General features: G+C 41.2%; 1 protein-coding gene across 4 annotated transcripts in view; it reads left to right on the top strand.

The window, feature by feature from the left end:
- CEP57L1 (centrosomal protein 57 like 1) overlaps positions 1-15885 on the top strand; it is a 139877-nt gene that overhangs the window by 26285 nt on the left and 97707 nt on the right. For 2 of the 4 annotated variants that reach the window (XM_086926677.1, XM_086926674.1), the window contains exon 2: positions 10151-10328. In XM_086926677.1, the coding sequence (XP_086782803.1) occupies positions 10151-10328 (178 nt within the window). Of the gene's footprint in view, positions 1-9425; positions 9472-10150; positions 10329-15885 lie in introns of all 4 variants that reach the window. The other 2 variants (XM_086926676.1, XM_086926675.1) reach the window with 2 other exon arrangements.

Raw genomic sequence — 15885 nt, 5'->3', positions numbered from 1 at the left:
GGAGAGTGATGGTGTCAGGCTAATGCGAGGTCGAGTGCCGATCGTCGATTACTGGAGTTTTGTTTTTCTTTTTATCAGCACTTACTTGTTGTGAGCCACGGCGAGTTACCGCAGGATACTGGAAGCCGTTTGCCGGCTAGACACAGGAGACCAGCAGAATCGGCAGCGGATGGCGGAGGACACAGCGCAACAACCCGCCGAGATCGAAACTGTGGGGGCGGAGTCACGTTACCTGCCGGCCGGGAGCTGGGAGCGAGCAGCACAGGGTGTCTGCAGAGGCCGCCGAGTCCTCGCAAAAATCGGCACTCCAGCAAGCGGAGGAAGGGGTCAAGGGCTGGAAGCTGCTACAAGCAAGCCGGAGTTGGAAAGTGTTTCACAGCGGAATACCACAGAACAAGTAAGCAAGAAGGGGAAGGAGGGGGATAAGTTCTCAGGTTATCAGTTGAGGAGCAAGAAACTAAACAAGGAAACGTTTGTGGGACCAAGTGGAAGTGAAAACACACAAGCAGAAAAAATAAATAACGAGGAGTCAGAGGAAAGTGCTTTCTCTAAATCTATAGTGCATAAATCTAAGGCTTCACCGTCTAAGAAAGAGAGAAAAAAAAGACAGAAAAAAGAAAGGGCGTTGTTTAAGAACCCTATAGCTCCCTCATTGAACCTCTATTTTAAGCCAGTCCCAAAGGTGTTGGTGTTGAAACCTGAGTCTGTTTCTCAGCGTCAAAATAGGGTTGGCAAAGTGGTAGAATTTGAAGAAAAAAGGGAATTTTTATCTGAATATAGGGAAGAACACGAACAGGATTGGTCAACTCTTTCTACACCTAACCCATTTCAGGTTTTAGATATAGAGATGGATGCGGATAAGGGCAGTAGCGGTGAGGCTAAGGCACCGATGGAGCAGATATTTCAACCTAGCATACCAGCCACATTAAGTGAATTAAATGAAAGTCCACCTACTGATGTCATGGAAAATAAGGTGGAAGATGATATATTCACAAGGAAAGAAGAATCCCCTAGGAATGAAAGGTCGGGGCTCTCTAATACTGAATTAACTTTAAGACAGCAAGAGAGTTATGCCTCCACAGATGGGACCGTCATGGAACTCCTAAAAAAATTAGAGCGCGACATACATTTAGGGTTTGAAGCCTCTAGAAAAAACCAAGAGCGTATTAGTGCTACATGCGTGTTGTTAGAGGATAAGATAGATAAACTAACGACTCGGGCGGGAGAGATGGAATCTGCAATGAAAACTATGCAGGGAAGAGTCCAGGACAATCGAAAGGAGATAGAGACTCTATATTCCCAAGATAGGCATATGGATGAAAGGCTAGAACGGTTGGAAAACATGCAAAGGCGCAACAACCTAAAAATTCTTAAACTGCCAGAAGGAAAAGAAGGGACAGACTTAAAGGCGTTTGTAGTGCAGCTACTGAAGAAAGAGCTAGCACTAGAAGAAGATGAGGAAAGTCTGGCTCGGGACATACAACGAATACATCGAGATCCTTTTAGGTTGAATCCTGACCGGGCTAAACCAAGAAAAATTTTGATTAATTTCGCGACCTATTCATTAAAAGAAAAAATTTTGTCATTTGCTCTGAAAAAAAAATCTATTTTAATAGATGGAATATCGGTGGATATAAGGTCAGACCTGTCACCAGCTACAGCAAATAGGCAGTGGGAGATGGGAAAGCGGTTGGCACCATTAAGGGAGCTAGGAGCCACGGCTCAATTAAAATTTCCAGCCTTTCTTAAAGTTATGTGGCACAACAAAATGTATAACTTTCGAACGGTGGATGAGGTAGATGCTTTTTTGGATGTTGCAAGGGGATAAGGCTTTCGACCATAACAATTCGTAAATTTAAGGGGCACCACCACTCAGACATCCACAGGCCTAGGCCATGGGAGTAATGGTTGGGTTTTCCGGGGTGGGAAGTGAGAGTAGGGAGAGGGGTGGGATAAGGGAAAGGGAGAAAACTAGAAAAAATATTCCTCATGAGCAGTCTTGCTGTGACTTAAACAGGAAGAAGAAATGGGCAGCATATGGCAAGTATGATAACTATAATGACCAGGGCCAGAGATAAGGAGTTAAGGTTCCTTAGCTGGAATGTTAATGGGCTCCGAGTTAAATTTAGAAGACAGCTGATTCTGAAATATTTGGAGGATTCATCCGCACAGATCATCATCTTGCAAGAAACACATTTAACACAAAGGGAAAGTAAGGATATTTTTAGCACCCAAAAATGGATAGCAAACGCTATTTATACATCCCAAGACTTGGTCACAAAGGGGGTAGCCATTCTGATAAGGAAAGGATCCGACATAGTAGTCGAAAACAGTGTAGTAGATAGTAGAGGAAGATGGGTGATTTGCAGTCTGCGACTCTCGGGTGAAACGTTAATAGTAGTGGGTTATTACGGTCCGAATATAGATGATCCCGCAGTCTTAGAGAAAGTTGAATTGGAGGTATTGGATTTTCCTGGTAAAGTAATCATGGCAGGGGGTTTTAATACGGTACTAGATGGGAAGATGGATAGGGCAGGTAATTCTAGAGCAATAACAAATATCAAAATGACTGCCAAACTTAGGTCAATGATGGGGCAACTTGGGCTTTGTGACATTTGGAGATGTAAATTTCCACAACAGTCAGGGTTTACCTTCTATAACAAAAAATATAAACACAACTCAAGGATAGATTTTTTTTTGGTTGATAGTAGATTGAGAGAGAGGGTTACGGATGTAGCTCATTTAGGGGCGCATCTATCAGATCACTCAGGGGTAAGTCTAAATCTGAGTTTGGAAGAAGAGAAAATCACTTCAGTTTGGAGATTAGACCGGACAATTTTAGCAGATACAGAAATCTTAGAGATTCTTAAAGAAGAGATACAAGTTTTCCTAGAAGTAAATGTGAGTTCAGCTAGGGACGACATAGTATGGGAAGCATGCAAGGCATTTATGAGAGGCAGAATGGGAGTTCAGGGCGCAAAGAGAAGAAGATTGTATTATTGCCAGGTATCTAAGTTAGAAGAAGAGATTCGAGAGTGCGAAATGAACTGGATTCCCCAGGATGACTCTACTTTAGATGGTCCTTGTGATAAAAAACTTTTAGACCTAAAAGTTCAGCTAACTGCGATACTTGCACAACGAGTCAAAGAAAGATGGGAAGCTAGTCGGTTGGCACATTTTTCATATGGGGAGGGATGTGGCAAGCTACTAGCCTGGAAAGCTAAGAAAGATGTCGTACGCAATCATATTAAAGAAATCAAAAAACCAGGCACAGATCAAATTATATCGGAAAATAAATTGATGGTAAAAGCATTTCAGGAGCATTTCACGAATGTTTATGCAGAAGATTTGTGTCCAGATACCGGGGAGATTGAGCCCTGGCTGTCTTTAATGAAACCATTATCAGATGAGGATATGAGGGGGCTTAATAAGGAAATCACTCAGGAGGAGTTGATGAAAGTTATTAAAGATAGCAAGAGAGGGAAAGCCCCTGGACCAGATGGTCTACCGGCAGAAGCCTATAAAGCTCTTGATACTACATTGGTCCCTACGCTTTGTCACTTATATAATAAAATATTTCGGGGGGAAGTGAAAATCCCAAACTCTTGGAATGAGGCAAATATTATTCTAATTCTGAAGCCAGGAAAATCCCCCAAAAATATGGATGCGTATAGGCCTATTTCGCTTTTAAATTGCGACTATAAATTCTATACAAAAATTTTGGCTGACCGGCTCAGTAAAATAATCCATAAATTAATACATGAAGATCAAAGAGGCTTTATTAAGAAGAGGTATTTAAAAGATCTTACCTATTCTTTGATAGGCATGATAGATTTAGCCTCTAAGTATGATTATCCCTTGGCAGCGATAGCATTAGACGCTGCCAAGGCTTTCGATCGTGTTAATTTTGTTTATTTGAAAACCCTTCTGCAATATCTCAATCTAGGAGATAAATTTACCCACTCCATTTTCTCACTATACAGTGCTCCGACTTCACGTGTACTTATAAATGGCACTCTTACATCTCCCATAAGGGTAATGCGGGGCACCCGGCAAGGATGCCCCTTATCACCTTTACTCTTCAATATATATAGAACCCTTAGCTTGTAAAATTAGAGAATCAGAAGAGATACCCCCTTTTGCAGTAATGGACTGGTCAAAGAAACTGGGTTTATATGCGGACGACATTATTGTTTATTCTACTAATTTAGTTAGTTCATTGGAAAATCTAGTAAAAATAACAAAAGATTTTGGTAGGATCTCTGGTTACCAGCTAAACCAAGAAAAGACTGAGATAATGACTTGGAATCTTAACACAAGAACTGTAAAAACAACAGTAGAAATGAGATATCTTGGTGTTAGGATTACGCAGAAGATCGAGGACTTGGCTAAAACTAATCTTGACAGAGTAAAAAAAGAGGTTGGAGATTTGCTGAAGGGCTGGATGAATATACCTCTGTCAATATATGGGAGATCTAATCTAGTAAAGATGATGATTATTCCAAAAATTACCTTTTTGTATGAAGCTATTCCATTATGTTTTAAAAAGGAATGGTTGGCGCAAATACAAAGTATGATAATTTCATTTATTTGGGCATCTAAATCCTCTCGAATTTCATGGAGGAAAATTCGAAGAAGCGTAAATAAAGGAGGATTGGCGGCTCCTGATCTACAAATATATGCATGGGCTTTTTGTTTGAAAAACTGCAGGATGTTATTGGGTTCTCTCGTTTATTCACAGATAGGTGAAATGTTTAAGATAATGCTGAAAGTATCGGGTTATCATGAGTTTGGTTACTTATATAAGTTTGGAGACCCTAAGTTTTTAAAAAAAGTGAAACTCAAGACTCTGAAAGATCTGGCCGAGACTTGGTACAAAATAAGAAAAATTACTAAGATTCCTTATCTTAGTTACATGGCTCCAATATGGGAATCACCGGGAGCGCCGACCTGGACAAGAGATGCGTTAGCTTCAAACTTGACAAAGGAGCCAGATCTACAAAGATGGAGAGATCTATTTCAAGATGGAAGACTAATTTCATGGAGTTTATGTCAGCAAAATTGGGGCTTAGTTTTCTCAAGATACAAGTATGTACAAATTCAAAGTTGGGCAAACCACGCAGTATCAGAGATTGGACAGGAAAATGAATTTGAACTAAAACTGGAACGAGAGGACTTTAAGAAGGAAGTTGCCTGCTGGTACTGGCAAATATTGGAGATGGAGGATGGGATATTTGATCTACCAGAGACCCTGTGGAAGAATAGCTTGCCAAGGATTGCTACAGAAGACCAATGGCAAGTAACTATGAGCATGCTATATAGAATTGTTAAACCTGCCAATCTAAGGCGAAATGTTTTATTTACTATCCACAGGGCATACTGGTCCCCCTACAGGCTTTCCAAATTTAAAGATGGAGGATTGGTGGAATGTCCAAAATGCAAAGCCCCAAATGTTGATGACCTCCATATGTTTGTATCATGCCCGAATATCAAAAAATTTTGGATTGACATGAGTAACTCCCTCTCCAAATCATTGAATCAACCCATTGAGGTAAGCCCCGAATTAATTATTTCTGGGAGATATGATTTGCAAAATAGAGTTTTGGGTAACAATGTAAGACTCATCTTTTATGCTATGTTATTAGCACGTCGGGAGTTATGTAAATTATGGGTCTCACCACTCAGTCCAACTTTATTGGACTGGATATTAGCCATGAGATATACAGCAAAGTTAGATATGTTAGATACCTCTAAAAGAAATAGAGGTTTTTGGATACCCTTCCTGCTAAATTTTGGTTAAAGTTATATTTATGTTGAAAGTCCAATGATTAAGCCCGTGCCTGTCTCGCTGGTATTCGGAATCGATAGCAAGGAATAGAGATGGTGGAGAATACACATCTTGGGTCAGGTGGTCAAGAAGGAGTCTTGAGAGGGGACCAGACTCAAAAATATGTGCGGTTCACGCCCCATTACTCTAGACCAGCTCAAGAGACAATAACAGCCCAGAGGTGGGAAAGTAACAAAGATATGGGCGGTAAGACGGCAAATGAGGATAAATAATTTTTTAAAAAAATAAAAAAAAACCAGAATGTACACCGAAAACAAACACAATTCCACAGTCATAAAATTTAACTGGAGCCTTTTTCCTGTCCCCCTCCCACCTCATCCCACCCACATTGCTCGATCTAAGAAACAGATAATAATCTCTGTGTGTCTTTGCGTGGGCGGAGGAGGAGGGGGCTTACCTAATTATTCCTGGAAGCTTCGGGTTGCATTGGGAACCAGCCGGGAAGGAGATCCTAATGCAGAGGCAGTCACGAAGAAGTGTTGGAAAAAGGGATACGAGGTAAAAGCAGCCAGGGTCAAGAAAGACAGCTGGGTCCAGTGAAAGCCAGCAGTGACTGCGCAGAACTCCGTGGAAATACAGCCTGCATTGTCGAACGTGCTAGTCCATCTTTATGGACAAAGTTCTCGGGCATTTCCTGGTGTGCATGCTGCAGTCTTTGATTGGAGGACAGGCATTAAAGACGTAGCCACATTATGATTGGCTTATTTTGCCCTGTCCTCCTATCAGAGAGGTTTCTGAGATGTAATTATTTCGAATCCAAAACGAAAGGTAAACGTTTTGGATTCGAGGCAGCAGCGAGGCCGGTGAATGCGCGACCCCCTTCCAATGACTCCACGCCCCCCCTGGGGGTCGCGCCCCATAGATTGAAGACCTATGCTGTAAGGTGCCTTGCGGGGTCCCCCAGGGTTCCTCCCTTTCCCCACTACTCTTTAATCTGTATATTGCCCCCTCATCTTTGCCCTTCAACAAATGGAGGTCTCCGTATTTAATTAAGCGGATGAACTCCAGCTCATGTTTTCCCTATCCTCATCCCCTGATTCTATGTCCAACTTCCAAACCACTATGATCTTTATCAGGGACTGGATGAACCACAATCACCTGAAATTAACCCAGACAAAACCGAACTGGTTTTGACAGGTGGTTGTGCCAGTCCCTGGTCTCCTCTCTTTTGGACCCCCTCCCTTGGTCCCCCGCCATCCCCCTCTCCCTCCGTTAAAACGCTTGGTTTCAAAATCAATGATCTACTCACTCTGCACTCCCAGGTGAGCTCAGTGGTGTCCTCTTCCTTCCTCTCTCTCCGCACCATTCGCAAGGTATCCCGCTTTTTCTCTTTCCCTGCCCTAAAACGTATTGTACTGGCTATGGTCATTTCTCGATTAGACTACGGCAACGCTCTATACTGTGGTATACCCGCTTACAATGTTCGACGGCTACAGGTGGTGCAGAACCAGGCTGCTCGTCTAGTCTATAATTTGGCAAAATCCCATCATGTCACCCCGCTTCTGAAATCCTTGCACTGGCTCCCTATTCGCGAACGCTCCCAGTTCAAAATGGGTTGCATTACTTTTCAGGCTCAGTCAGGATCTGCCCCTGCCTTTATCTCATCTGAGATTAAAACCTATCCCCCCGCAGGGGAACTGCGATCCTCTTCTCAACACCTGTTGACTGTTCCCCGGTTTCGGCGAAAAAAATGGGGAGGCTCTAAATTCTCCACACTCGCCCCCACCTTTTGGAATTCGCTTCCGCCCCACCTCAGATCCCTCACCCAATATTCTCTGTTCCGAAAGGCATTAAAAAACTTTCTTTTCTTACAGGCTTTCCCTCAATAATTCCTCTTTCTGCCCCCTGGTCCCCTCCGCTAATTGAGGTTCAGTGAACCACAGCGCCATGAAACAGTCAGGTGTACGTGCACTTAAGAAATGATTTAAACTCAAACTCAATATTTGCAGATTCTCTGCAGTCTATAAAATAATTAGATCAGACCCAAAGTATGCTTCTAATCCAAGCACACAAAGCGGGAGGAAACAAAAGTCAGAGCTAACAATTTTTAGTGACATCCCTAAACAACTAAAGCAAGCAGAATACGCTTAGACAAGTTTTTCTTGCTGTTAACTTGAATAAAATAAGTTACGTTGTGTTGACCCCTTCAGAAAGAAATTAGAACAACTTATTCTCTTTCACCTTTCTTTGAATGGCATTTTAGTTTGTGATTGTGCAGGTTTTTATCAGTGTTTATTTTATGTGTTTACAATTGTGATGGCTGTTTCCCTTTCTGTAGGGTTTTATCAGTTATTATAGGCTTAAACCTAAACCAGGATAGCCTAAATATCGTGAGTAGTGCATTTTGGTTAAAGGGACATTAATCCCTAAACAAGCCTTGGCAAAACCAATTGTTCTAGCCTTGGTAAATAGGTACAATGATTGTTAAAAAGTATTGCAGGTACATGCCACTAAAAAAAAAAAGGGGGGGGGGGGAGAAAAAATGACGCTGTCTAACCATGGCAGCGATCATCTTAAATTTTATTTTTAAAGAAAAATTCTTTATTGACAATTGTAATGGAACAACATGGGGGGACCTCGTAGCAAGCAGGTGAACTTAGCACTGAGGCATTACCATACAGTTCTAGTATACTGCAATGGAAGATGATTTTTTTTTTACAAAAAGAAAAGTAAGTGCAATTACTGTAAAGTGAATATGTGGTTTAAACATTTAGGAATGACCAGAAAAATAAAAAGCATACAGAATGGAACGAAAAAAGCATCGGTAAAGTAATGTTTGGGTCAACAACCACTGACACACAAGTACACTTTAAAAATAAATTAAATAAAGTTAATTGGCACACGCGATGAAGAAAAACGCTGTCCCTCACAGTGAAAGTAATCCAGTGGCTGAAATGGTTGAGCCCTGTGACTCTTAACTTGTCATCCCTGGGGGTCCACAAAGCCTACTTGTGAAGCAAAATTTTAAACTGAAAATTCTGAATCATCTCCAAATTTAAAGGAGTTCAAAATGAGGCCCTAAAAATTAAGTTTGGGATCATAAGCATGATTGGAAGTAGCACGAGTTCAGCAATCAATAGTATGGATGATTGGTGGCCTCAGTTGAAGCATGGATGTGCACCATGAACAATAGAGGGTGCATCAGGAGCAAACAGGAATGATATGTTAGAATCCAGCATATCACTTTGTATTTTAGAAAAAAGAGCTAAAGGCTCCAACCGCCCATTAAAATGTGTATTTTTGCATTTTGTTTTTTTGTGGTTGTGAATAAAAGAAAATATTTCTTCATTTGTATTGTTGATTGATGTGTGCCTCTTCCTTTTATTTTTGTGTATTTTTATGAGGTTCACAAAGGAGTATTTGCTTAGGCCGAGGACCCTAGGCTTCCAATAGTGAGTCAGTCTGAGTTCACAAATGTCAAAAGCTTAAGAACCGCTGGTCTATCTCCTTTAGCCATGATGTATGTGTATGTTGTGGTGGGTGGAAGCAAAATATAAATAACTGACACCAATGAACGAAGACGATTGACCCAAAGACCCTCTTCCTGTATGTGAATCTTTTATCTATATTTTTTTTCCAGGCCGGTGAGAAACTAAAGCTGTCTTTGTGCCAGACTTAGAAAGGTGGGTTTGCGACATGAAATGGATCACATGGGTTTGCAGGAGGCATCAGTTACTAAAAAAAGGACTCGGAGCACATTGATAAATCTAGTTTAAAAAAGTTCCTTTTGGCTAGGATTTGTAGAAGGATGGAAGACTAAAGAGTGGCCCTGGTTTGGTGGTTGAAGGCATGAACAGCAGTTTGCTGCAAATGTGCTGATTTTCAGCTTGCCAAGCCTACTTAATCCGCAAGGGTAGGGGCGTGGACAGCCTTGTGGGCGATCAATGTGATTCCTATTGAAGTTGCTCTCTACTTTTTAGCGCCAAGAGCCTGCTCTGGAGCGGTAGCCACACTTTACCAAATCAAAAATAAACACTAGCATAGGTGAATGGGCAGCTGTCCAATATAGTATGGCGGGACATTGACAAAATGGGTTTGTCTACTTTCAAATTGGAGGCCAGTTCTTCTGTTTTTACTTCAGCAACTTTCTCTGTTGCACCTCCTTCCTTAGACACGTCATTGGCTACTTCCTTTGCCTTGTGTATTTCTCTACTCTGACTGGCATATCCTATCTTCTCAAAGATTTTGTTGAAACTGATGCTGATCAGAGAGGTTTTTCGTTTTTATCTTCTTTATTTTGTTAGTTGCCAACGAGAAATAATGCTTCATTTTTTTTTTGTTTTTCTGATTAACTTCTTGAAGATGGATTCTACTATAAAGGATAGCTACCTAGGAAGCTTCTATCAACCACCAAATAAAATACCATCACAGCCCACTTCTTATGGAAAGATCAATGCCTACAATAAGAAGACAGATGTTCTCCTTTCCAAAAAGCCAGTATCTGCCACGTTCGATGTTGATCCTGCCCCAAATAGTAAAGGTAAGACAAAACTACAGCAGAAACTCTAGAATTACATTTTGTGTCTCTTCTTGATGTAAGAAGCACTGTGAATATGACCACTCTCAAATAATACGGCATCCAGGTGCTGTTAGGTGTTTTATTGACAGAAAAGTAAAATATTTATGAAGCATTGTTTATGGTAAGATATGCTGGAAGAAGTATATCTTTAAAGTAGACTTAAATTACTTGCACACTTGATGCAGTGCAACTGGGAGTTCCAGGTTTTGGTAATATGCAAGGACATGTTGTCGAGACTGTTGTCCCCAGTCATACTGAGCTCAGGGATATGTATATGATCAATGCATGTTCAACATTTCTTCTAAATGGGAATATACACAACCATGCTGAACAGTTAAAGATATTAAGACTTGCATACTGGATTCACACACATTGGTTTGGAGTGGAGGGCCAAGTAAATAGCTGATTCAGCACATGGATGATTGGGCTAGTAAGGTCACAGGTGCAGGGCTGCATGAATAGATGACCATGGCATTGTATCGTTTGAAGGCCCACGGATTGAGGGACGGTTGAGTGAGTACATGAGTGATTCTTCTATATCATCAATCTGTTATTCATTCATAAACTCCCTCCTCGATCACCCTCTGTATCTGTCACATTCTTCTCGCACATCCTCGCACACAAGAACATTCCGGTAAGTTGAGAAGCACTGCTAGTTATAAATGCCTGACCTATTGGCTTTATCAAAGCTTGTCGCCTGTATCCATTTATTCCGTATGCCTTTATCCACACTCTTGTGACAGCTTTACATTTATCCTAGATGCTTTGGAGAAGTTTATCTGGCATCAATTGAAAAGTCTATATTTGAATAAATCTGCAAAATCTCTCTAGGATTATTGGATTATACATAGTGCACCTGTGTCTTTCCTTCCCAAATTTGATGTACATGTATTTGTTGTTTGTACCTAAATGCAGAAGAGCTCAGTACAGTGACAGAGACACCGTCAACAAGTGATTTGAGACCTTGCTGGGTAATAGGAACACTAGTAGATTGTTACTGCGTCATGATGCAGTGTTAGTTCATGAGGTGCGTCTTCAACTGTTTACGAAATTGGAGCCGAATTGGGGCAGTTCAGAATTTATTTTTTTTCTTGCCCCGGCCTTATGTTTCAGTATAGAGGAAAACCGCTGATGGCCTCCAGCTACATTTGTTGGGCCCATGTGCTGTTTCTACTGTGAGTTCCTTCCTTTCTGACCTAATTGGTACAATCACCCCCATCTTCTTGTGACCTGGCAATCTGCAGATTGTTGCTATTAACCACAATAAGTACCACTTCTCTAGCATGGAGGAACTTCTTGAAGGCACTTTCTTTTAACCCATCCTGTTTTGATCCATTTTCTAGCTTATTTCTCTGAGTTGCTTATTTATTTATTTTGGGAGCAATTTGGCTTTGGCTTCTATAAATAAACCTTATATGAATCCAGATGTTGTTCTCCCTTTTGTTTTTATTATACAGGTCATTTACATTTCACGATATTTTCTCAAGTGGCCCTTCTATCAAAATCCTGTGTAGGGAGAGTCTTGGAAATTGCCACTTGCCTAGTGCCATGTTTTAGAACATTATGTCCTACTTGTTCCCGTACATCCTAACTTGGTCACATCATCTCTGTTGATTGTGTTGCATTTCCCCTCTCACAATGCTTGCATTATTTTATTCTATGTGCAAATATTTTCTTTGTTTTCACCATTATAAGTGCAATTCTGTGAAATTGTCATGGTGATATCCTCCTCATCATTTTACCTCCCCCCCCCTCCCCCAGCACCCCATAGAGCAGGCTTCTAAAACGAGTCGCTTGTGAGCTACTGGTAGCTCTCCAGCTACCTGTGAGTATCTTTCCTATGTGCAGCCAAACTTGCCAAATTAGAAGTTTTTAATTGGTTGAATTAATAAATGTATATCAAAATTAAGAAGTGTGTATTTGATATGAAAATGTGTGTTTTCACAATCCATAATTTTCTAGATCATGCAGGATTTGGAGACTTATTACTAATAATTGGTGCCAGGGGGTATAGCGGCTCTGCCCGCTATGAATTACCCTTCTAATGGCATTCCAAATTGACAAAGCCATTTTACATTAGTGTTGGCAATCCTGCACTAATGTGATCACGGCTGGTAATCTTGCATGGATAGCTGATAGAAATTGGGCTACTGGTTGAGGGGAGAGTGAACCTGTACTCTAACAGCAAGCATAAACTCTGTTCTAGTGAAACACAAGCAAACCCCAAATTAACCTGTGCTTAACCCGCTGGTAGCTTGACACAAGCAATCCGGTTTAATTTAGACGCAATGTGTAAAGTATTTATGCTTCACTTAGAGCAGTAATGAAGTAAAAAAACAACACATGAAAAATCCCACATGAATTTAGAAAACTTGAGTAAAATGTAATGAATTGAGGCCAAAACAACTAAAATGCAATCAGTAGAACCAAATATATGCAATTTTAAAGATTTAACTGAAAATAGGGCCTAGAAGCGCACACACCAACTGTGGTTCTCTGGTTGCATGGACCTGGACAAAATCACAAGTTCAGTCCAACTGCAATGGAGCGTTGGGCAGTAACCATTCTAAGTGGAGGGTCTCACTAAAAGTGGTGCCTGCAACCAGGGCATCGAGTTGGAGCCCTAAAAGCCATGTTCATTGTGATTCAGGTGTAAGACTGCAGATTCCAGGGCCTGGTCACATGCCAAGCCATACTCCATGAAAATCTTCTCTGGCCTCTGCAATGTAGAGATTTCTGGAATGCGAGACCCTGTGACTGCACTTAGCACACCTTTGTTTGCCATGGCTGTTTGTTGCCAAAGACCAGTCCCGGCACCCAGAGCTTGTTGACTTAAATTTCTACCAATTTTTCTTTTCTTTTTAGAGTTTTATATAGCGGGAACTTGACCCGAAGGTATCCGGAATCAGAACGTTCTACAGAAGCACCAGTTACACCAGTACACATTAATTGTTGTTAGGCACAGGAAGGTTAGGTGATTTATCACAGAATGTTGAGCGTTACTGCCGAGACTTTAACCCGGTTCCCCAGATTTGATATCCACCGCCCTAGCCCTTTAGGCCACATCCTCTCCCCCTATTGTGTCCCCTAATGGATTATGTGCTATGGTGTCTATTAAAATAAAGAGATCGACCACTTCAGGTAACTGGAGGAAGTCCTTTAATGGCAACCACCAGAGACACTGGCACACAACCGGAATACCCTCACAGACAAAAACATTTTAAAAACTCAATGATCTTGGTGACAACCAAACACATACAACAGGCAGAAACCCACTTGGATGTGTAATCCACAAGAACTACCACAAACATTTTGTTAGGTGCCAAAATATCAAAAGGACCCACAATGTCCATAGCAAGTTTTGTCCAAGGCTGTTCAGGAAGCTCAACTGATGAAAGGGGTTGCTCTTGTCTTTTTTGATTTGTTATTATTGGCCCAGGAAATGCAGTCCCTAACCACATCCTCTACTTGTCGATCAAGATCAGTCCACTAATAAGACTCTCTGACTCTAGACTTGGTTAAACTGTGACCTAGATGGCCTTTGTGTGCAAGATTGAGAATTTTTGACATAGATTAGTATCACCTTCCAGCCTATCACCTCTTTAGAGATTCTTCTAAAAAATGCACAGTTCGTTCTGAACACTCCAGAAACCTTTAGCACATTGGGGAAACCGGAGTTAAAGCAGGCCAACCGTTCACCACAAAATCCATAGCAAATTTCCTTGATTTGTCTTCAGCAATGCTCAACTCTCTCTTCGACTTGTTGAGAGCTGTTTGACCCCCAACACCGAATTCCCCTCATTGTTAGGGCCAAGTTTGTCAAGAGGCATCTTTGAGGGAAAATCATCAGGAACATTCCTCAAACCAGGTAAATATTCAACAGTGATGCCATATTTCCACAACGAATTGACTTCCGCTAGATACATTTTTGGGCTAATACCTTCACTAGAGATAGTATGACACTGAACCTATGCAGAATTTACACTTTTTTTCTTTTTTTTAGATTCAAACCGCACTCCAAGTCTTTAGAGAACCCTGTCCAGTGTCACATTGTTCTCAGACTTGTCTTTTCCAAAAACAAGTATGTCGTCTTGGAAAAACAAGACCGATTCGATACCCACTAAAACCTCTTTCATCACTCTCTGAAAACATGTGGCAGCCCAAGCTAGCCCAAAAGGCATTCTAATGAACCTGAAAGCTCCCAAAGGAGTGACGAAAGAGGTTAAAGCTCTTGGAGTCCTCATGTAACTGAACCTGGTGATGGGAAGTCCATCACACTGAAATAGTAGCACTATTTAATTTGGCCAAGGCTTCATTGAGATTAGGTAACTGTTGTCCATCTACCCATATGCAATTATGAAGACTTCTCAAATCAACACACATTCTAATTTGTTTACCATTATCCTTGGGCGCCAAAACAATTGAGGCCAACCATTCAGAGGACTCTATCTCTTCTACAATACCAGAATCAAGTAATCTGTTGAGTTCCTCTTGTAATTTGGTAATCATCAAATTTGCCACCTTTCTCACTTTATGAACTACAGGTTGTGCCTTAGACTTTAATATTATTTTATCTTTAAAACCTTTTAGCAGGCCTAAATTTAGACTAAAAACAGACTGAAATTTCTTAAAAATATCTAAGTCTCAACCTTGTTGCGAGACTAACATAACTTGCTCAGTTCGAAAAGTGGAAGAATTGGCGCCTTCAAAACTTATTCACAAAGCAAAGTCAATCGATAATTGAAACAAGAGATCACAAAAAATGAAGATAAACAAAAAAAATGATACTAAATAAACATAAATTGTCTCAACGGCCACATAAAAATACCTTGAAATAGATGGTCAGAATCTCTACACGCTGAAAAACGACTGTTCAGGTGTCGTTTAAATGTATTTCACTCGAATTCATGCAAGCTTCATTTGGCGCCCTAGTTATTGAAAAGCAGGATAAAGGAAGTGTAGGTTAACCGCTTCCTTTGTGTGTGGACGTAATGACGTAATTACGTGCCTGCCTACTATGACACAACTAGTTTTCAACATGCCCACAGTGGGAGCCGTCAGCAGGAACCTTCGCTCAGAGCGCGAGCAGAACATTGCAGCATGCAGTGTGTTTTCTTTTAAATAGAGCTTATGCGCGTGCTGTTGCAGAGGTGTACATCTCCCAAAACTACTTCGCCATGAATCCAAAACACAATAAACAACGGGATACACGTCTTACAAGTCCTAAAACATCCACTTTACTTATTCGGTAACTCACCCGCCCAGGTTAGAGATTACCATTCATGCCGAGTTTGGGAATGGTAGATAGATAGCAGGGTTGGGAGCTAAGGTTGAGGGCGGAAAGTAGAGGGCATTGATTGCCGATTTGTGTGAGTGGGTGATCTAGTCTTGAGTCCATGTGTAGATGAGTAGATGGGTAAGTGAGTATATGGGCTGATGAATGGATGAGTGGATGGGTGAGTGAGCAGCAGCAGTAGTGGGAGGGAAGAGCAACTTCCTGGCCCTCTAGGAACTCACT

This window comes from Lissotriton vulgaris, chromosome 6, assembly GCF_964263255.1.
Source record: "Lissotriton vulgaris chromosome 6, aLisVul1.2, whole genome shotgun sequence".
NCBI lineage: Eukaryota > Metazoa > Chordata > Amphibia > Caudata > Salamandridae > Lissotriton > Lissotriton vulgaris.
The sequence above is the reverse complement of the archived record's forward strand: the minus strand, read 5'-3'. Positions and strand labels throughout refer to the sequence as shown.